This window comes from Dunckerocampus dactyliophorus, chromosome 7 (genome assembly GCF_027744805.1).
Source record: "Dunckerocampus dactyliophorus isolate RoL2022-P2 chromosome 7, RoL_Ddac_1.1, whole genome shotgun sequence".
NCBI lineage: Eukaryota > Metazoa > Chordata > Actinopteri > Syngnathiformes > Syngnathidae > Dunckerocampus > Dunckerocampus dactyliophorus.
Window position 1 is genome coordinate 21,274,889 of NC_072825.1, and position 22,662 is coordinate 21,297,550.

General features: G+C 40.8%; 3 protein-coding genes across 7 annotated transcripts in view; 2 read left to right on the top strand and 1 right to left on the bottom strand.

Annotated features, from left to right (window-relative positions):
• kcnn4 (potassium intermediate/small conductance calcium-activated channel, subfamily N, member 4) overlaps nucleotides 1-6,508 on the top strand; it is a 27,980-nt gene extending 21,472 nt beyond the window's left edge. For 3 of the 5 annotated variants that reach the window (XM_054782959.1, XM_054782958.1, XM_054782962.1), the window contains 4 exons: nucleotides 1,959-2,080; nucleotides 3,908-3,977; nucleotides 4,880-5,046; nucleotides 5,153-6,506. In XM_054782959.1, coding sequence (XP_054638934.1) covers nucleotides 1,959-2,080; nucleotides 3,908-3,977; nucleotides 4,880-5,046; nucleotides 5,153-5,156 — 363 coding nt within the window. In that variant the 3' untranslated portion in view covers nucleotides 5,157-6,506. Of the gene's footprint in view, nucleotides 1-1,958; nucleotides 2,081-3,907; nucleotides 3,978-4,879; nucleotides 5,047-5,152 lie in introns of all 5 variants that reach the window. The other 2 variants (XM_054782961.1, XM_054782960.1) reach the window with 2 other exon arrangements.
• si:dkey-79d12.4 (zinc finger protein 160) lies at nucleotides 5,880-9,744 on the bottom strand. The gene is made up of 2 exons (XM_054782957.1): nucleotides 9,650-9,744; nucleotides 5,880-8,146 (listed from the first exon to the last, which is right to left on the bottom strand). The coding sequence occupies exons 1-2, from the start codon at nucleotides 9,724-9,726 to the stop codon at nucleotides 6,484-6,486; spliced, it is 1,740 nt and encodes a 579-aa protein (XP_054638932.1). The 5' UTR covers nucleotides 9,727-9,744; the 3' UTR covers nucleotides 5,880-6,483.
• Nucleotides 9,745-9,960: 216 nt separating this feature from the next.
• On the top strand, nucleotides 9,961-21,271 carry smg9 (SMG9 nonsense mediated mRNA decay factor). Its single transcript, XM_054783242.1, has 13 exons — nucleotides 9,961-10,503; nucleotides 10,583-10,657; nucleotides 11,930-12,164; nucleotides 12,254-12,351; nucleotides 12,430-12,542; nucleotides 14,830-14,941; nucleotides 15,056-15,151; nucleotides 15,229-15,314; nucleotides 17,392-17,498; nucleotides 17,582-17,689; nucleotides 17,774-17,899; nucleotides 17,971-18,118; nucleotides 20,493-21,271. Exons 1-13 carry the CDS (start codon nucleotides 10,357-10,359, stop codon nucleotides 20,569-20,571), a joined length of 1,530 nt encoding a protein of 509 aa, XP_054639217.1. The 5' UTR covers nucleotides 9,961-10,356; the 3' UTR covers nucleotides 20,572-21,271.
• The last annotated feature ends 1,391 nt before the right edge of the window (nucleotides 21,272-22,662 follow it).

Genomic DNA, 22,662 nt, shown 5'->3' on the forward strand with positions numbered 1-22,662 from the left:
CTTCCAATTAATAATAATAATGATAACAATAATAATAATAATAATAATAATCAACACATAAACAAAACAACCAAAAATATACTAAAATAAATATTAATGAAGAGAGGGCTGCACAGTGCATGTTCTCCCCGTGTGTGTGTGGGTTTTCTCCGGGAACTCCGGTTTCCTCCCACATTCCAAAAACAGGTTAATTGGTGACTCTAAATTGTCCATAGGTATGAATGTGAGTGTGAATGGTTGTTTGTCTATATGTGCCCTGTGATTGGCTGGCGACCAGTCCAGGGTGTACCCCGCCTCTCGTCCAAAGTCAGCTGGGATAGGCTTCAGCATACCCCCGCGACCCTAGTGAGGATAAGCGGCATAGAAAATGGATGGATGGATTAAGGAAGAGAAGAATGAATAATTCAATAATCCTCATACCTTTTAAAGATCATATTTTTAGACTTTTTCCTAAAATGCTACATGTTTGGACATTGTTTCAATTAGTCATTCAGACGATTCCAAAGTTTCACCCCATAAACAGATTAGCCGTTGTGATGGGAGAATGTATAATTTACAGATACAACTTCAGTCACATGTTATTTGACTCTGCATACTGTCTGGGGAGTGTTACATTTCAATACAGGGCTTCATGTAAATTACATTACGTCAGGTCAGGTGAAAGATAAACCAGGATTACCATTGTTTCATCAGGCTCTGTCTCAGATGCTGCTTCCCCGATGCGTACTAGTGGGGGGTCCTGAAAACATCTGTTCATTAGTACTACCTTTTGGTGTAATCTTTTACAATGTAAATCATTTGCATGCTATAGAAGTATAAAGACTTGTAGTCAGGAGGCCACTGGTCACCTCTGCAGACAGCCATGTCTGACCTGTTTTGCAAATGAAATAAACTGCGCAAACTCCCTGTCTTTATTTGAGGCATTCTCTTTTAAGAAATAGTTTTTTCCACAACAGGGCACACCCTGAAGAATTAAAAGGATGCAAGAGCCTCTGACATATTACAACTGTAACTGCATCTCCGCTTTGTGATATAGGTTTAGCATTCAGCATATTATTATTATTATTATGAACTTTAATTTTTGTCCCCTCCCAACTTTGGTGTTGTAATATATATAAAAATATTTCAACTTTCTTCTTGAATAATCTTCGTAACATTTTCTTCTCATAATGTTATGACTTTATTTCCATATTATTATGACTTTATTTCCATCTGCTTGTCTGTGTTCAAAATAACTAGAAAAGTTCTGAATGGATTTGGATAAATGTTCAGGAATTGTTGGAAATAGGAAATGGAAGAAGTGATTCAATTTTGGTGGTGATCCGGATTATCGTCTGGATCCAGGAATTTTTCAAAGGATTATTTAACATTAAGAGATTTTCAGCCCTTTTCGGCGTTGGTGCGTATAACTCCACAAACTAGAAAAACGTCTTTATTTCAGGCATTCTCTTTTCTTAAGAAAGACATTTTCCCACAACACCGTATGACTGTATACTGTAAGCCGCAAGGTTCAAAGCGGGAGTAAAAAGTCGCAGTTTATACACCAGAAATTACAGTACGTAAGATACGTTTTCTTTCCAGTCACTTTCATGTCAGACCAATTTGCTTTTCTCACGCAACTTGCAAGTGTCTGGCTGCTCCGTACGACATGAGCAAAAAAATGATTTATATATTCATTGACAGACACACCAAGTAGATGCTTACGTAAAGTGCGTCATGTAGCTGAAAGCATAATGGCACAAGGCTAGCATACAGTAGGAATGACCAGAGAAGCTTGCCAACAAAGCAATGGCAGTTCAAATTGATAAATACAATTACAGCTAGCACCTTGTGTTTGTTGCGATTGTGTTCAACTTTGGAGTGTCCACTGTATTGAAAGACGAAGCAAATACAGTACATTTCCTATACTGATCAGTAACAATCACCGACATCCTCTTGTCTCCACACTTATCGTGCAGATCCGCCATGCTGCTGCTAATGTGCTGCGTGAGTGCTGGCTGCTGCACCGGGCCAACTTGACAAAGGGAACCCGTGGAGAACACCGTAGACACCAGAGATGTCTTCTGGAGGCCATCCGAGTGTACGTAACAACTGATACAATCAGGATGTGTGTGTGTGTGTGCGCCTGAAATGTGCACTTCATGGCTCATTAACATAGTGTAAGCATGGCTAGATTGCTTATTAGAAGGCTTTGTGTCTAAAGGAAGTGTGGAAAAAAGACTCCACCCTTGAATTATATCCAGTTCAGAGGAGACGTGAACTAATCTACCGGCCTTTTTTTATACCATCCATCAGTTTTCTAGGTTTTTTTATACCTTCACTGTAATTCCATATGGTGAGAATAGTTATTGTAATTACTTGTATTCAAGCCAAGCATAAGAAAATGTAAGGAAGCTGCTTAATTTTTCTGCAAGCATTTTAAGTTGTACAGCACGGGTGTCAAACACGAAGCAAGGGGGCCAGATTTGGCCCCCCATATTGTTTTATGTGGCCCACAAAGGCTGGAATTAATGCATGTCAAAAAGACACTTTTGAAAAATGATTTATCAAATTATTTTATTTTTATCAATTATGATTATATACCGTACTGTATTTTTATTTATTTTGTTTTTCAATTGTTTTATATATACTTGTTTATGTTATAAATATATAATATAAATATAAAATATAATAAATAATATACAAAAAGTGGTGTGAAAATGAGTTTGCTCTTTTCCTGATTTCTGATTTTTTTGCGTTTGACACACTTGTTGTGTTTCATATCATCAAAAAGATTTAAATATTAGTCAATGACAACACAACTGAACACAAAATGCAGTTTTGAAATGAAAACTTTTTATTATTAAGGGAGAAAAAAAATCTAAACCTACATAGACCTGTGTGAAAAACTGATTTCCCCCTGTACCCACCCACCAGAGAGGAAGTAATTGAGATTATAAAGCCATTTCTAAAGCTATAAAATACTCACACACGAGACAAAAGTTGAACTTTTTGGATGGTGTGTGTCCCATTACATCTGGCGTAAAAGTAACGCCGCATTTTAGAAAAAGAACATCATACCAACAGTAGAATATGGTGGTGGTAGTGGGGCTGTTTTGCTGCTTGGATCTTGGACCTTGCTGTGATAAATGGAACCATGAATTCTTCTGTCTACCAAAAAATCCTGAAGGAGAATGTCCGGCCATCTGTTGGTGACCTCAAGCTGAAACCAACTTGTGTTCTGCAGCAGGACAATGATCCAACACACACCAGCAAGTCCACCTCTGAATGGCTGAAGAAAAACAAAATAAAGACTTTGGAGTGGCCTAGTCAAAGTCCTGACATGAATCCTATTGAGATGCTGTGGCATGACCTTAAAAAGGTGGTTCATGCTGAAAAACCCTTCAGTGTGGCTGAATTACAACAATTCCGCAAAGATGAGTGGGCCAACGCCTGATTGCAGTTGTTGCTGCTAAGGGTGGCCCAACCAGTTATTAGGTTTAGGGGGCAATCACGAGGCCATGTAGGTTTGGATTTTTTTCTCCCTTAATAATAAAAACTTTCATTTAAAAATTGCATTTTGAGTTCATTTGTGTTGTCATTGTTTAATATTTAAATTAGTTTGATGATCTGAAACATTTAAGTGTGACAATCAGGTGAAAGTGTGAAATCAGGAATGGGGGCAAACACGTTTTCACACCACTGGACAGTCGTGACCACCTAAAATGTTATATACCCCACTGTGTATATGTTCAGTGGTGTGAAATGAGCAAGGGGCAAACAGGCCATATTTATTTGTGGTGGTGACACACAATCTATGTCTTCAAACTGAAGTTTCAGTACCGTATCATTAAATGATATTGCTGCCATGGAATAATGTCATGTAAACGACACTGTGTTTAATTCCACATTCACTTGTTCTCCACAGATTTCGTCACCTGCGCCTCAAACAGAGAAAACTGCGAGATTATGTCAGCGAGATGGTGGACCTGCCAAAGGTAAACCGTTATTTTTTTTATCGGATACTTTATTCATTTCATCACTAAGGCTAACTAACACCTGATCAAATCCGGAAATTGAGAGTTGGAGAATATTGCCATATCGGTTATCGGCAAAAAAGCCAATATCAGACATCCCTAGTATTAACATATCTGGAAGCTGTATTTGCTAGGATTTTGTACACAATGAGCATTGCGAAAATGACACATTTTTAGGTTACAGTAATCCCTCGTTTATTGTGGTTAATTGGTTCCAGACCCGACTGTGATGATGGTGAATTTCCGTTAAGTAGGATTCCTTATTTATAAATTGAATATTTTTGGAATTAGAGCATAAAAAAAACCTGTTTATGATCTTGTAAATACGTTTATAACATTATTAGAACCCCCCAGACATGAAATAACACCCCTACAGCCACATGTACACTCATGTTACCCAATATAGTAAATAAAATAACAGAAAATAAGACATATTAAACATAAATAAGACATAACATAGCAAAACAATACTGACACCTAGTGACTAGTATAGAATACTACATATTATGTCTTTGAATGCATTTTCTGAATGCCTTATATTTGTATTTTTATTAATTTAGGCTTTTTTAGGCTAAGAATACATCAAATTTGCTTAAATATGCATATGTTTAGACTAATAACAGGTCATTGTCAAACAGCAATAATTTATGAATTAATCTATTTTGAAAAACTGTGAGTGAAGGCGTGAAATTCGAAGCGTAAAGCGGCAAAGATGACTGTACAAAAAGCATAGGTTTTTATTAGATGCATTTGGTGTGGAAGAACTTGAGAGCCCTGACCTCAAGCCCCACCTTCTGCATGAACCCGTCCAAAAACACTTATTTCAGACATGTTTGTTTGCTCGGGGTACTGTATTGGACCAGATGCAGATGATCATGTGTGACCTCAGCGCCAATTGGAATAACTCTTATCGGGAGCTGGAGCAGCGTATCCTCTCCATGGAGCAGAAGCTTGAAGAGCTGAGTCGCTGCTTCCAACAAACCTCGCAGCTGCTGTCTCAGGTCTTACGTCACCGCAACCCGGAGATCAGGTAAACAAAGCTCACAACACCAGTGGTTGAGGCTGTGCAGATCAGCGTAACGACACAGCGCAAAGATGTGCCGATAAAAGGAGCATCACGTCATGTTTCTCTGCAGGTGACACCGCCACACACTCTTCAAAAAGTACCTGCAGCGCTTTCGTCCATCAGTATCTAGAGGCGGTGAGCTACGTCAAGATGCTTCCACCATTTGGAGGACCAGTTCCTTGGAGCTCATCTTGGGCGTCCAGCACCAATCATGATTGTGCAGTCAGACCAAAGAGCTTGTCGAAGGACCACAGTGCAACAACTCATGGACAGCTTTTTAATATACGCTGTCAAGCTTCAGGGCTTGCACTATTAGTATTTAAACACTTTTCCTCAATCAGTGCCTTATTCCTGGGGAATAAGATGTTTTATTTGAAGCTTCTTGCAATATTTACTCCATATAAGTAAACTCTCTAGTTTAATGAAAGCTCGGTAGTGGCTTATTGTCACAGTATGAATCACTCCTCAGCAAACCCACAAAGAGGAGAGAAAACCCATCGTGTGTTATAGGAAGACCCCTTAATTTCAAATTGTGTGAAATCTTGGCATGGAAGGGTCGTTCATCTCTAACGTAAGGCCCTACCTATGGGATTCAGGAAATGTAGTTTACATTTGGTGTGGGAACTTGGACAACTGGTCGCAAGCTGGCCGCTTCTCGGTGACACAACAGCTCCATCTAGTGGAAATCTAAGGAATTAAAATAACATTTACATTATATTACAATCGAGATATATCATGCATGACACACGGGTGCAGCTAAAAATACAATATCTTTGAAAAGTGATTTATTTCAGTAGTTCAATTCAAAAGTGTGACAAATATTTCAAGAATACACTTAATCACGTTGATGATTATAACTTACAGCTAATAAAACAAATCAGTATCATAAAATGTGAAAAATTGTCAAATGGCTCAATATTGTAAACCACTCAGCAAATGCAGAAACCTCTATTGGTCTTAAATGAACTCTTGAAATCAAATAACTTTTGCACAATATTCGAATTTGTTGAGATGCGCCTGTTTGAACAGGGTTACACATCACTTTATGTTTTCCTTACAAGCAATGGAAAAAAAAACATTGACAGACATCAGTGATACCTCATTGGAAAATAAGCACTTTGTAAGAAAACTGTACAAACTCTTTCTCGAGAGGATAAACTGGAACTTTGATGTGCTTTAAAAATGTAATACTGACAAAAACAGGTGACATATCTTGTATTCTTGTATGTTGTCCACAGAACTTGTGAGGAACTTTGAAGCCTGTTTACTGTTGTATCTTTTGCACTTGATTAAAAACTGTCCAGAACATGCTTGGAAGTAAAAGCTGTGTGCGTTTGCCACTGAAGTAATACTGAACAAACACAACAGTGGCAATGAAATGACACCTCGTACTGGCGTTTGTCATTTCCCCCTTTTTTTCAAATGTCTACTTTCCACATTGTTTATAAGCTGATGCCATATGTAAGCGGAGGGCCTATAAAAGAGTTGTCCACAGCCGCATTCAAACGGCATTCTGCACTTTGTCCGGTGTTTCTTCTTCCACGTTTGGCCCGTAAGGTGTTTCTCTAAGTGTTTGGCTCCAGTGAAGGTGTTGCCGCAGTTGACGCAGATGTAGCTCTTGGCCTCTGCGTGCTGCACACAATGCCGCAGGAGGTACAGCCGGTGCTTGAAGGCCCGGCCGCACTGGCACCGGTGCGAGCGGAGGCCCCGGTGGAGGTAGCGGTGGCTGATGGCGAGGTAGGGCTGCCTCAGGATGGTGCCGCATTGCCTGCAGGGGTGAGGCGCCTTGGAGCGCCAGCCCTTGTTCATACGCTGTGTCAAAGCCACCTCCTGGCTGTGATTCTCAAACACGGCCAGAATACCAGGGTCCGGTTGAATGTCACTTCCTTGTTCTGAAGCGACATGAGAAGTCGTGGAAGCGTCTGTCTGTCCAACACAGAGCTTGCCATTAACCACATGCTTGAGTATATGAGGGTTCTGGCACACAGCGTTGCTGCTTGAAACCAGGGAGGACTCCGAACTACTAGTGATCGCACTGGGGACATTCGGCACCACCTTTTTGTCAGTCAACCCCGATGGGTTGGTAATGATGCACAACTTGGTGCTGACCACTGACGTGTGCACTCTGGTGACGTGGTTTAGTAAACTCTTTTCATTGACAAAGAAAGATTTGCATATGGCGCAGGCTTTGGGCATGGACTCGGAACAAAAGTATATCCAACGTGAGCTGCCTCCGCCGGGACAAGGATGCTGATGGCGTGAGTCCCTGTGAGTGAATACGCGGCCACAGTTGTCACAGGAGCACAGAGGGATGTAGTGTTCCGAAAGAGACGACTCGGTGGGAAAGAACGCCTTACAGCGCGAACACCTATATTTGACTCTCACGCCGCTACAGTGCAGCAGATGCAGCTTCATGGACCTGAAGGGCCCTCGCCCACAATCTTTGCACATAGACACTTCGTTACTTGGCAGGGTGGGCTTGGTTATACTGAGAGATGCACTGTCGGAATCGGTTGAACTAGAGTCTGATTCTGCGTCGTTGAGGTAACTTTCAGTGGTTTTGGCAAAAGCTGCACTGTTGTTATTGTCCTCATTCTCAGATGCGGTGCTCGTCGACTCATCTGTGCTAACTTCATCAGACTCGATGGGCCTTCCCAGGTCCCAGGCGTCCAGTGTGTACTCCACGCTGTGTCCAGATGTCTCCGGCCTCTCTGGCGGCTGCATGTCTGACTTGTCTAAGTCTGCTCTTTGCTCATTTGAGCTTAAACAATAAGACTCTGCATGCTTGTTCAGCTCCCACACGCTACTAAACACGTGAGAGCACTTTCTGCACACGGGCGGCAAGTGCACGTTGTCCAAGTGCAAGGAGAGCGACGTCAGACGTTGGAACGTAACCTTGCAGATGTGGCAGGTAGCTGTGATGTTGTGGCTCGTGTAGTGGGACATCAAGTTGTTCAAGCTCTGGAACTGTTTGCCGCACTCCCAACATTTGGCTTTGCACTCATCAGGATCTTCCTCGGTCATCGCTGCTCCATTCCTCAGACATATGCAACTCAGGGATGATCTGAATGATACAAATAATCAATTTTTCAAGTCTTTACTCTGAATGTGCCACAAAAAAATCCACATTCATTTTTAAACAACATTCTGTATTAATCCAAACATAAGGAACAAGTCTGACAAAGATGAGTGGTGTTATATTTGGGGTCGAGAGATGTACACATGCACACCAACAGGTGGAGCCAAACAACTTTTCCCCAAGCGAGTTGGACTTTTTCTTCCTACACACACACACACAAAAGTGAACTGAAGAGATGCATTTTCGAGTGTCTCGTAAAATGTGTATGAAAAGGTAAGACAGTGTTTGACAGTGACATTGATTTATTTGTGGCGACCCGTCTACCTGGTGCCACCTGTTCGCCCCCCGCTCATAAACACATTATATTAAGACTGTCTGTGAATGTAGCTTGTCGTTGCAATGCCATCGTAACTCTTCTTAAGTTCTTAGCACACTTCATATGCCCCTGCTCTGCAAGAAAATAAGAAGACGTAGCAAGTGAGATTACTGTTGCCAACCTAGCGAGTATATTATATTTAGCGAGTATTCAGACCCCGCTGGATTCTGTTTTTCAAAACAGATAGCAACAGAACACTGCAATTTATATGATTTGCTATAGGAATATTTGTTACAACACAGTTTAGTATCATCCTTCAGCATTACATCAGTCCTCACACCTTTCCAGAACATACACACAGCATGACACTGGTCTGCACTTTTGGCCCACCCTGTACATTTACATAGTTAATCTAGAATGGTTAAAGAATATATGAGAGCTATCAAACACATCACTCTGGTTTTTGAACAGCTATTTAATAAGTTGCATAGTGACATCTGGTATTTGATTAAAGTAAATTGTTGAATCAAAGTAGGTGTTAATAATAAGCAAACTCATAGAGGCAATGGAGTAATTTTAGGTATGTTGTACAGTGGTACATAGTTTATAAAAAGGGGGAAAGGTTGAAGAGCTAAACTCAAATTAGACACTATGTGTTGTGCTTACATGCAATGGGGAGCCATAAAAGCGTTTGTGTGCCAGAATATTCAGATCTACAGTATTAATTAGCATACAAAAACTACATAAAATAAACTTAACTAGCACTGTAAACAATAATTACAACCACATAGCACATTTCTAACATTTACATCTTGCTCATCCTGCATCTTTGCAGCAAGCCGTTCTGGAGTACACCTTTGAGCTATCAGCATGGACAACTAGCGCCAATCTATACGTCATCGTTACAGCCCCTTTCAACAAATACTGAGTTATAAACGATTAGCAGTGGAATAAGACGAAAAGTTGCAACAGACAGCTAGGTATATGTTTAGTCCCGGTTGTTCCATTATTGAACATAAAGCAACAGACAGCCAACTAACTATTAACTTGTAGCTGGTAATTTACGACGAGAAATTAAATAGCTTCTAAATACGTTTTGTGCCTAAACAGAGCGGGAATCTGGTGCGCTTGCTCGTCAAAAAAATGCGACATTATGAAAGAAAAGCCCTTACATTGAAACATTTGTAGACACCGTGATGTTGATGATGGCGTCCTCATCGTAGTCTTTCAAACCGGAAGAATAATGCATACATTTCCCAAAATGCACCGTACTAATATGACATTCGTATTCACTTCCGAAATTATTTTGGCGTTTCATTTGAATTATTTAACAATACCCCAGATTTCAGAGAACTAAAATACCTATCTTAAATGTTATACAAAGGGAAGGTTAAAAAAAAGTCCTTGTTTAAAATTGTCCAAATTGGGGCGGAACTCTTGAGACTTTCTGTTTCATAACGACTACATTTAGCGGACACACAAAATGCGTTTGATTTTATAACCGTGTTATATTAAACGGGTGGCGCTTCGATTTATTTTACATCGAAACGCAATTGCTCGAAAACGGCCATGGCCGTATTTTGTGGCAAACGCCACAAAAATAGAGAGTAAATATTACAATCGTTTGATTTGATGGACCAGCTCTAGTGTTTTTTCATTGTATTCTTAAAGGTAGGCAACGTTATGGGCATAATTATGTTTGGCCAGACAAGGTTTATCGTTTTGGGAATATTTTGGAGATAGTGAGCACACTATTCTTTAGCACACTTTCTGTTCGGGCGGACGGAGGCTATAGTGGCTAGCTTGCTAGCAACAGAAGTGGACCTACGTTTAGCTGGTGTTAAATTGGACATTTATTGCTAAACAAGCGTACGCAAGTATGTCAGAATCTGGCCACAGTCAGCCTGGGATGTATGGACCCGGGCGCCGGAGAAGGCGACGCCGTGGTGACAGGGATGTAGGACCTCCAGGTCAGAATCTGTCCGGTCCTAGTCGTGATCGAGAATACCAACCGAGGGAACGAAGGGTAACACTGAAAATCAAATAAATTATTAGTGTGTTATCTTCATTGCTGATTTAACTGTGTGATTTATTTTTGTTTGGAGGACGGGAGTGAGGACCCACTAGGCCTTCTCATTCAGAAGACCCCCATCATTCTGGCGAAGCCCCCAGCGGAGAGGGTAATATATTCATCCAGCCTTTTGCTATGCCTCTTGTCCTCACTAGGGTCACGGTAATCTATTCACACACGAACAATTATTACTGTACATTGCACAATATGGTGTCAACTGCATTGTTCTGTTAAATATAAGTACATTTGAAGTTTGATCTGGTGGACCACATAAAAAGCAAAACAAATGACTTCATTCATAGGGCACATATGGACGAACAACCTTTCACACTCACATTCACGTTTGGAAAATTTAGAGTCTACAAGTCACCTAACATGCATGTTTTGGGGATGTAGGAGAAAGCCTACACATGCACAAGGTTGCATGCATACACACCCCACAGAGATGTTCCAATTGAGAGATTGATGTCCTAATCCAGGGGTCAGCAACCCGCAGCTCCAGAGCCGAATGCAGCTGTACAGCCTCCTTGTTGTGGCTCCCTTGGCAGAGCTCTGAGATGTTGGTAACACCGCAGTGGGGGAAATGTGCATATTTGAAAGAGTTTGAAATATCTAACTGACCGACTGACTGCTGATTGGATTAGCATGGTAAAGAGAGGGGAAGCCAGTGTGTGTCAGCTACTAGCGAGACGTCTATTTTCCCCAGCAGTAAGATACCCATTCATGCCAAAAAAAGAAACATCTCGGAGGGTTTAATTGTGCATGGACAGAATCCTTTGTCTTCTTTGGTAATGACGCTGGCTTTACATGTATGCTTGATGTGTCGTGAGAAATTAGCAACAAAAAATATTTAAAGACAAACTCTGCATTTTCTTAAAAATTGTAACTTATTTTAAAGTAGGCTACACATGTGTAACAGTGCTCATCCCTGCAGTACAGCCATGCACACGCCGGGCTTGAACCAGCGACCACATAAGTCCACCGATTGAGAGTAAAGTGGCGCAGTGTTTCTGTGCAGCACATTTCTTATGGCGTCGGGTAGCTAGATTTAAAAAAACATACAATCACAAGCCCACTAGTTGGCATCCTTTACACATGCTCACTGCACTTCTGTTTGTTTTATTCTGTTGTTGGAACAGGTCCAATTAAGAAAGATTAAAACTTGTAAAAGTTTGTATGATGTGTTATGTGTTGCGGCTCCAGGCTATCTTTCTTTAGTGGAAGGGGGGGGGGGAGATGGCTCTTTTAATAGTAGAGGTTGCCCATCCCTGTGCTAACCATTAGGCCACTGTGCAGTTGACATGATCGTTCTGGCGTTAAATTTCATGCATATTGAAATTTCATGTCACTAATCTGTTTCATTTGTTGTGGCATTTTGAAGGCCAAACCGTCACAGAGTACAGCGGGCAGTGGAGCTCCAGTTCTTGAGAAGCCAATCATGTTAATGAAAGCTCGAGATGACGCAGTCAAACCGGCAACCCCTCCGGAAGCGGCACCTCTGCCTTCAGGGCCTGGGCCCTCTAAGGCGGAGAGGGAAGGGCAGCGACCCACCCAGCCCGTTTACCAGATTCAAAACCGAGGAATGAGTGCTTCTGCATCGAGCAGCGCTGTGGATCGTGGGTCATCATTGATTTTGCACAGAAAAGCCCAGTTATGATAAAGCCTCCCTGGAAATAAAATAATTCATTTATTTTCTTGATTCCAGCCTTGGTTGGCCAGTCTAAACTCCTCCCACCAGAGAAGATGAAGCACAGCATCAAGCTAGTGGATGAACAAATGAACTGGTGTGACAGTGCCATGGAGGTGAGTCCAGCGGCCTGTATACTTAAGATATTTAATTTCTGGCATACATACAGTAATCAATATTTTACTTTCTTGCAGTACCTGCGGGACCAAACAGATATGCTCGTGGTGGGAGTCATTGGTCTGCAGGGAACTGGGAAATCAACTGTCATGTCACTGCTATCAGCCAACACACCTGAAGAAGACCAAAGGTAGATTTGTAGATGTATGTATTTAAGAAAGACAAGGACAGTGACTACTTATAATAATATAATAATATGCAATATTATATCCATAGTTCCTGAGGGCAGGTTGATGTTAAGTACACTAGCAATAACATTTGACATAAAAGAACAGAAGCAAGAATGAACAAAAACAGTAAAACAATTGGCATAAAACCGTGTGCACTTGACAGAACCATGAATTTTGGGAGACATAAAGTGCTAGAGTGCTAAAATGTAGAAGTACTTGAGTGCTAGGTGCTCTAGTATCTATAGCATGCTATAGTATCAGAACCTGCTGAGGTCAAGATGGTCGATGACTTGCACAATTACAGTATAAAGTTGAACTACGGTACTTTAGCAGTATATAGCACGCCGCCCCGACTTCTGCCGAGTTTGACAAAAGCAAAAAAAATAAATTCCGTACTTTCCGGACTATAAGTCGCATTTTTGTTGGGAAATTAATTTTATAAAATCAGAGACCAAGAACAGACACTTCATCTTGAAAGGCAAGTTATAGTAATAACAATAAAATGGAGAACAGCAGCACTAAGTAGGCGTCTGTTAACGTAACACACCTTCCTGGGTGTGGAGACTTAACTGCACTGTTGACAAGCCTCTCCCGGCAGCACGTTGTTCAAGCACCCATTTGTGAAGTTGATCCTCTAGTTGTCTAGTTGTGGCCATCCAGCTTTTAGCCCGCCATTCGCTTTTTTTTGTTTCCTTCATTGCAGTTGCAAAAACATTTGAAACCACATCATGTGTGGGATGTGGAGTTGTGTGAATGCATACAGTACAAAAAGACATGGTTGAACAAGACGTTGTTCTCAGGTGAGAAAGGTGGCACAGAGTTTCGCATTGCACGTTTGGCACGATGCCTTCATCCTGTCATCACTGGATTAAAAGTGTTCCCACACAGCCGTCTTTAGTGACCAAAGGCAAGCGAGGGAGAGTCAGTGTTATTTTGTAGTATACAAGGGGTGTCCAAAGTGACCAATTTGCGACCTGCAGCTCGTCTACTGGCCCGTGTTACATGATTAAAAAAAAAAAAAAACATTAAACAAGAAAGCTACCAAAAAACAACAGGAAAAAAATGGGGGAAAATTAGTAAAAAGGCAGAAAAAAACCCTGTCAATTCATATAATACTAATAATGGTACAGTCAGTGACGGTGGCTGTTTTATATACCACTTCTTACCACATTTAAGTTGGACCAGTCTTGTGAGAAGCTTAAAAAAAATCAAAATGGCCCCTGCATCCTTTCTGTTGAATCATCATCAATACCCCATTTGGCACAGATGCATGTGGACTATAACAGCCACAAGGTGAAAAGTGAAACTACTGTACTGCGTGCCTGCTTAGCACATACCAGCTCCATTAATAAATATAGAAAATAGCTAATAAATACAATATATAATACAGTACAATTCAATATCAATTCAATCGAGTGAGTTTGGGACAAAATATAGATATCGCATTGTTATTGTCAGGCTTATTGTCAGGCTTCTCAACGAAGCACTCACACACGCCGCACGCAACACAAGCACACACTCATAGCACTTTATTTATTTGTATTATTTATTTGTACTAATGTCTCTTCTGTTTTGTTGCTTAATTTATTGGTATATATGTTTATGTGTTTATGTTTCTTATGTTCTTATTCTTTCTTGTGTTTTCTTTCTTTTCTTGGGAGAATGAACAGAAAAAGATTTTCATTGCATGGTATAACTGCTGTTTTACCATGCACATGACAATAAAACTCTCTTGAATCTTGAATCTTGAATCTTATATCGTGATGATAACAATATGCTTTGTCACCTATTTATCTTGGCTTGGTTTTAGTCTTTTTAGAAAATCCAAAATATCAAAATGGTCTTTGTTCCTGTGTTTTTTCGATAGATACTTTTATTCATCTCCAAGATAAATTCACATTTATCTCTGCAAAAATGTCATAGTAAACTTAAAGACTTGAAAATTAAACAAACAAGACAAGATAAGAGAGATAAGAAAAAATGGAATAAGAATAAATAAATAAATAAATACAAACGGAACAGAACAGATCACTTCAAATTAGTAATGCAATAGTACATAATAAGGTATTAAGTCCAGCCTTTTGTGTTTTGTATGCGGCCCTCTGTGGACAAAGTATGGACACCCCTGCAGTATACCCGCTAAAAACAGCTCATATAAAATGTTGTTATTGTTCTATTTTCCAGGTTTTGACGTGAAACATATTAAACAAATAGGTTTGGGAATAAGCTGTGTGTTTGCATTCACAGGAGTTATGTATTTCGAGTCCAAACTCAAGAGATGAAGGAACGAGGTGGAAACCAGAGCACAGGGATTGACTTCTTCATCACACAGGAGAGGGTCATCTTCTTGGACACACAGGTGGGAATCCAATTTGTCATACAGACACATTTTCTCTTTTAACTTGTACCAAATTCCAATTATTTTGACAAATTTAGATTAGGTTCTTATACTCTGATGGGTGTGTCTTAATAGCCAATACTCAGCCCGTCTATTCTGGACCACCTTATCAACAACGACCGCAAGTTGCCCCCGGAATACAACCTCCCATATACTTATGTGGAGATGCAGGTCAGCTTGCTGTAACAATGGCACCAATTTAAAAATGAGCTGCTCTTTTTAATGCTTCCTCTCTAACTTCTCCACAGTCTCTTCAGATAGCTGCCTTCCTGTTTACAGTGTGCCATGTGGTCATTGTGGTCCAAGACTGGTTCACCGATTTAAACCTCTACAGGTGGGTGCTTGTTTATCTGTGAGACGGTGCACGGCGACAAACGGAGACAATAACCCAAAACCTCCCACAGGAATGTTGGGCATTTCTCCTTGTAGCGTGAGAGGATATTTGTCTCCTGCTCTTTCATAAGCTCAGTAATGTTCTCACCGTTGGTCTAAAGGACGACACACGGGCAAATCTAGACTTGTTGAGAAAAACTTGCAATGAACCCATCTAACCTGTGTCATTAATTATTTACTGTGTCTGCTATGCTGTAGTCAACTTCCCATGGTGTTACTGTCATATAGTATGCCAGTGCTTCCCAAACTTTCGACAGTCATGTACCCCTTCAGACATTTGACTTGAAGCCATGTACACCCTAACTAACCTTTTTTAATCTTCATTAACTTGAAATATTGAACACGATTAATTGGTTAACTCATTTTATAGTAAGTAATTCTGGTTAAAAAAATTTAAATTCACATGGTCAAATTTTGATAAAAGTTTTATATGAGCTCTGATAAATACTGTATTCATCCTACATATCTTTTATTTCAGGCGGATGTTAGGATCCTGTTTGAATGGGTTGATCTTGAGCTTCACTTTTGTCCACTTGCAATCACTATGATTTAAGTCTGCATATTAATTTGATACCAAATTGAAAGGAAAAGTTTAAGAAACATGATAAAGCCTCATTTTTGGGGGAATCCCCACTCTCTCAGCCTGACATGCACATACATTGGCAGGTTTTCACAGTGCGAGGATTGGAACACCAATATACCGTAAATTCCAGTGTATAAAACGCACGTGTTTAAGCCACACCCACTAACTTTAGACCGAAAAACAGATTTGTACGTATATCCGCATCATAAAAAGACATATTGTGACGCGCACAAGTCTGTGAGGATCAGGCAGCTCTTTATTTGACAGGAGCCAATCATGAGCTATGAGGGAAAACTCACAACGAGTTTGTCAACCCATCAGAAATCGCAGGAGGTCATTACTCAATATAACTGTCTGACTCGCAGTGTCATCTTACAAAGACCGCTAAAATCATCACACAGCGACTTAACATTCAAATTGTATACCTAAGTAATATACAAGACTAGTACCAATATGAGTTGAAAATAAAAAAACAGCTATTATAACTTCTTCCCCATAATGCATTTCATCCAGCAGAGCAGTTCATTGGCCAATGGCTGCCTGGCCACCAGAGGGAGCTCCTTGAGCTCTCATGCACTCCTATCAACGTTAGCCATTTTTATGCTGAAAATACTTAATTTAAGCAAAAACCATTTGCTTTTCCTAATTATAGGCCACATACAACCACGAAACAGTATGATTTATTTATATATATTTTTGAAAAGCCCTGATAGTGAAAGTGAGACATTCGAAGCTCGAAGTGGCGAGGGACGACTGACACAAAACCTGCTATACAAGCTAATAATAATAATTATACAGTTTATTTGTTGGCGACTTTCAAAGCACCCAAGATCACCTCACATGTAATAAAATAATCACAATAAAACATAAAAATAAGAATAATAATACAAAGGAAGAACACTCAGACACTCAATACTAAAAATCCAAGGTCAAGAGGAGTAAGCAGGTTTGAACAGGTGAGTTTTAAGTTGTGATTTTAAAATACTGACAGAGTCCAGTACACGGATGTGTAGTGGGAGAGCGTTCCAGAGTCTGGGAGCTGAGCAGCTGAAAGCTCGAGCACCGAAAGTAGTCATCTTAAAATGAGGAGTGGCGAGCGGGGCAGCGCTTGATAAAGTGAGTGAGCGGGACGGGATGTGGGGGGGGAGATCAGGTCATGCAAGTATGGGGGCGCCGGGTTATGGAGTGCTTTAAAGGTCATGAGGAGGAGTTTATATTGAATGCGTTGTCGGACAGGAAGCCAATGGTGGTTGGAGAGAATGGGTGTGATGTGGTCGCAAGCTGTGCACTAATTTCTCTCAAGTATATCCAAGTTTAATTTCTGCAATATAAGATATACTGCAAAAAATGTGTGTGTGTGGGGGGGGGTTAATTCACTTTAGTGAGCTACTGATTAAAAGTAGTGAGTTATTGTGTTTATTTTTGGGGGGGCTAGGTTTCTTCAGACAGCAGAGATGCTTAAACCTTCCACTCCATCTGCAAGCCATGACAGCACAGGCTCTTCCGGCAATGATGACGGCGCAGAGTACTATCCACATATAGGTGGGACTTTTCAACTCAGTCGTACAGTACATTAACTAGCTTTAATGAATGTGAATAAAGCCTTGCTCCTCTCCTGCACCCAGTGTTCCTCCACAATAAGAGCAGGCGGGAGGACTTTTGCCCAAGGAATCTGAAGGACATGCACATGGTGGTGGACAAATTAATGGCCCACTCTCATCTCAAATACAAAGGTTCAAAGACTCATGCCTTTAATTGCTTTCTGTTCAGAAAAGTATTCGATATAAGGGATTGCTTATGACAAAATATGTTTTCAGGTTCATTGTCCATGCTGGACTGCAATGTCTTTCCCGGTCTGGGCCAGAACTATCTGACGACAGAAGTCAACATGTTCCTGCTTCCCATGCAGGACAGTGATGGCGATGATAATCTCACTAAAGCAGGTGAGACTGTCCAAACTGACCAAGCCGTGATATTTCCTGCAGGCTATGAACGAATGTGTACTTTCTTTTAGGGTCCACCATGACATATCCGCTCTTCTCTTTGCTCCCGGGGTACAAAGGACACCCTACCTTCTCTACTATGGTGTCCAAGCTTCGCAGCCAAATACTGGCCATGCCCCGCTGTCAGCTGTCACACACCATTCTTACGGAGAAGAATTGGTATGTGAAATCCTGCAACGCATCCATTTTTGGAATTTGTGTTATGTCCTACCTATTAGGGGGGTCCCGATACGACTTTTTCACTTTGATCTGATACCAATATTGCAGCCTTCAATATCGTCCGGTACCGTTATTGATTCCATATCAACACGAGTCAGACTATATTTTATATTTTTAATCATACTATATTTTGTAGTGTAGAATATTAGAAAAGCACGAATCATACATAATTTTATGGTTTATTTTGTACTGGGTAATGTTAGAAAAGGCTTGATCAAGTGATATTACTCAGAGAACAATAGGCAGCAATAGTAGGTATGAGAAAAACTGAGCCTTTATGCATGTGGGGTATTGTTTCATCCACAATGTAGTGGCACCGAGGCATGAAATAACGAGGTTCGAGGTGCTCAGTGAAGCGTTTAAACCCGACATTACTCACCACCGACAGGGCTCGCTCTTTTCTGTTAACGCTAATGACTTTTTGTCATCCCGTGGGCCTTTCCCATGTGATGCCGCTTCATATGCGCGATGAGGTTGGTCGTATTCAACTTCCCCAGTTCTGTGCCACCACAGGAAACTTGTGCATGGCAAGTATTGCACGCTGCTGCATTGTCTTTTAACTGCCACAAGACTGACATCGTTTCTGCTCCTGCTCCGTTGTTAGCACGTTAGCAAACACTGTTGTTGTGATCACATGGGTTCTATCCGGTCACTGCTGGATAGACACGGAGTCTGGAATCAACTGCTTGTATTGCGATGCCAATATCGGAGATTTGAGATGCAGGCCGATTTGATCTGATATTTTTTTTCCCTGATATCGGCCCAATTGGGACATCCCTACTACCTATAGCACTTACTGCAAATGGACAAAATCTAAATGGATAAATTAGGAAAATTATGTATTTAAAAGTAAATATAATTTGTTGTATATTTACTGTGTAATTAATGATCATTCATGATCATTAGTAGAATTTATTAACAATTAATTACTAACACATTTTTTTAAAAATCGATGGCAAAAATACTGTCGTAAGAATGTTTTATCGATAGTCAAAATATGTTACAAACATGAAATCAAGTATTGAAGTTATTGCCTTGTTTAAGAAATTACAAATTAAAAAAAATACTGCATATTTTCACTTTTATGGCTAAAAAAAAATACAACATGCTTGTCATTCACCTTTGGCTTGGTTTGTATTATCTGTTATATTATTACATTACAAGATTCAAAACAGAGGTTATTTTTTTCTTCTTTAAAATGCTCCAATACCAGAGTTCGCTCTCTTTTTGTCATGTTTGAATTTCTCCTGCAGCCCTTTTCTTCATTGCTTCAAGGAAAACTGCACTTTTTTTTGGAATTTTGCCCATCATCCACAATCCTTATGGGAAACATGAACACATACTGTATTTCTTTCCCTTTTCTCTGCGTTCTAAAAAGAGAAAATGAGTTAGCATGAGCCAGCTAACATTGTACGTCATGAGGCACCTATTTTTAGACTATAAAGCCCTCTAAAAAAATCCCTCTAACAACGTTTTATCGTTGTATATACATGCTGTGATCACACATTGAGGTACATTGATGATAACATCTAAAACTTACAGCATCTTGCCTTAGTTTGATGATTTAAAACTTGACAGACACTTCTTTCCTAGGCGCATTGATTTGAAATGGAGCTAACGCTACTTCCGTCAACAGCAGCAGCATAGAAATAGCGACGACACTTACAATGTCCGCCCCCACTGAGATGGCTGTGTCTTCCAGCACAAGACTTGTGCTCCAGTCCTCAGGTAAAAAAAAAAATGCTGACCGCAAATGAGCATCTTGTTGAGTCTTCATAGCGAAATTGAGAGCCAGTAGTATCCACTCTTCCGTCTGTCCCGTTGCAGTGGCTTGAGGCGTTGTGAGTGATGCTGAGACTAGCGAGGTGTTGTGTTACTCTGCCAGATAAATATAGTTTTTTGAGTTAGCTGCTACAATAACAATATTGCTATAGCTTGGTTAAGATACAGGTCAGTTATTTAAATGGAACACTGTTGGTGTTTCATTTATTTATTTATCTATTTATTTATTTTTAGGGCTTTATCGTCAAAATAGGTACCTCTCGTGACGTGCAATGTTAGCTGGCTCATGCTAACTTGTTTTCTCTTGTTAGAAGGCACAGAAAAGGGAAAGTAATATGTGTTCATGCTTCACATAAGGGATGTGGATCCTAAAGACATACAGTACCTGCTCATACTAAATAACCTTGGCAACACTAACAGTAGATTGATTACATTCTTAATGGTCAATAGTAATAAAAGCAGTAAATAATTAATTTATCAATTCTTACTACTTATCAGATACAATCAGCTGTTCACGCTTGTGTTTCTACAGGTTTCATTATGCGGCTCGAATCTGGGATGGCGTCAAAAAATCCTCCGCTCTCTCCGAATACAGCCGCCTGCTCTGCTAGCACTGTAGTCTTTCTGCTTTTCCATCAGTGAAACAAAAAAAGGACTACTTCCAAATGGGAAATATGGCTGTCAAAACCCAAGCAGAAGTGGCTGCCAGTGGTGAAAGACAAAGCCACCTTGTGCAGTTTGACCGGGAACGTGAAAAGTTGGGTGATCCCTGGCGGCCGTCTTCCTAGTAAGAACAGTAAAGCTCTCAGGGGGCGCTGTCATGCATGTCAACGGTGGGAGAGAGAGAGAGAAGCAGTTGTGTGGACATGTCTAAACATGATGGACTCAGGTTAGTATTAGCCGGCCGTGTGACCGCGCTGGAGCTCTCTACGTTGGGTGCTTTTCTGTTATCAAAATAAATATTTCAATATATGTACAATTTTAAGTATCATTGTGAAATTAAAGGAAACATCATGTCTGTTTAACATTGTTCTAGTAGGTTTTACTATTCTTTCCACCATTTTTCTTTCTATGGTACCCAGTACCAGCACCAGATGCTATGCAAAGGGACTGGATATTATACACTGTATTGCATCAGGTCAGTGTTTCCCACAGGACTGCAATCTATCTGTGGCATCTGCTGTGAGTGTGATGTAATAATATAATCGCCTAATTTGCATAATTAGCCATGACTAATTTGTATGTGATTGTAATGAATGCTGTTGGAGAGAGGAGTAACACTGTGGGAAACAAAAAGTACAACATATGTTCCTTCTGTCCCTCTTTTGTCATTTTTTTGTCACAAGACGGAGCCACCTGTGAGTCCTTTTAAGATGGGGAGAGACCCACAGCAGCACCCACTGCTCTGTGAGAAGAGCAATACGTGCTTTCATGTCACGTAGTCCCTGTCAGTCCACAAGTTTTACATTTATGTCTTTGTTTCATGAATTATGTTTTTCGTCAAGCATTAAGACAAGGGTGTCCAAAGTGAACCATGGGGGCCATTTACATCCCGCCACTTTTTTTTTATTGGCTCGTGGCACATTCTATTTCAGGGGTGGCCATTACGTCGATCGCGAGCTACCGTTCGATCGTGAAGGTAGTGTGGGTCGATTATAAACGTCGCTTTGTACATCAGTCAGCCGACATTAAGCTCCCCTCCTGATTCGCTGGTGCTCCTCCCGTGGCAAAGATGAATTGGTGAGCAGACGTCATTTCTTTCGTGACGGAGAGCCACGGCCATCTTGTTTATGTGTGTGTTCCACAGCGGAAGGAGATGGGAGCGTCTTAATCACATACACAAGAATGGAGAGGCGACAGTGCGCAGGGAGACGGCAGGAGACAAATATAACGCCGGGCGATTTGTGAAGTCTGATTTTTTTCGACGAGGCATATTTGTGAAACAAATGTGTTACTGTTTTGAGAAACCAAACTCTTTCCTTAAATGCCCCAGCAACTAAGCGGAACTACCTTCCTCGTCATGGAAATTCGACCAGAACTGGACTCGTGGGATCATTTGGGGGGGGGGGTAAGTCACTGTTGATGTAGTACAATGCTGATGGGGATGTCATACCACTTCATGTCAAAAAGTCCGAACTAACTCTTTTAAGATTTTGCACTTTGTTGGGCGGTTTTTGAATGCACCGCAGGAATGTGCTGTGAGACGCTAATGTGGAACTTAGCCCGACGCTGCCACACCTTAACAAAATCCACCAAATGGCGATTTCAAGTTAAAGAACACGCACATCTATAGCATTGCCTCTCTCAACGCGTTAAATCCCAGGAAACGTCTGACCCTATTGAAAGCCTCTACAATATGTTTACGTCTACTAAAGCCTTTTCACTGAATATGTTGCTAGTCGCTTTTTGGGGGAGTGAAGCATGTCTCGAAGGCTCTGATTACTCGCTAAATTTAGCAACCATGTGGCTAAGTTGGCAACAGTAGCCTCCTACATCTTATTGTCTAGCAGACCAAGTGTGTTTGAGGCATGTTCACAAGTGAAGTTACACAGACAGATCGCATTATAGTGTGTGTGTGTGTGTGTGTGTGTGTGTGTGTGAGCAAGGGTGAACAGGTAGCGGCAAATCTATTTGTGGTGGGCTGCTACAAATAAAGGAATGGATGGGAAACACTGATCATGCCGCTTCCCGCTGTACAATGT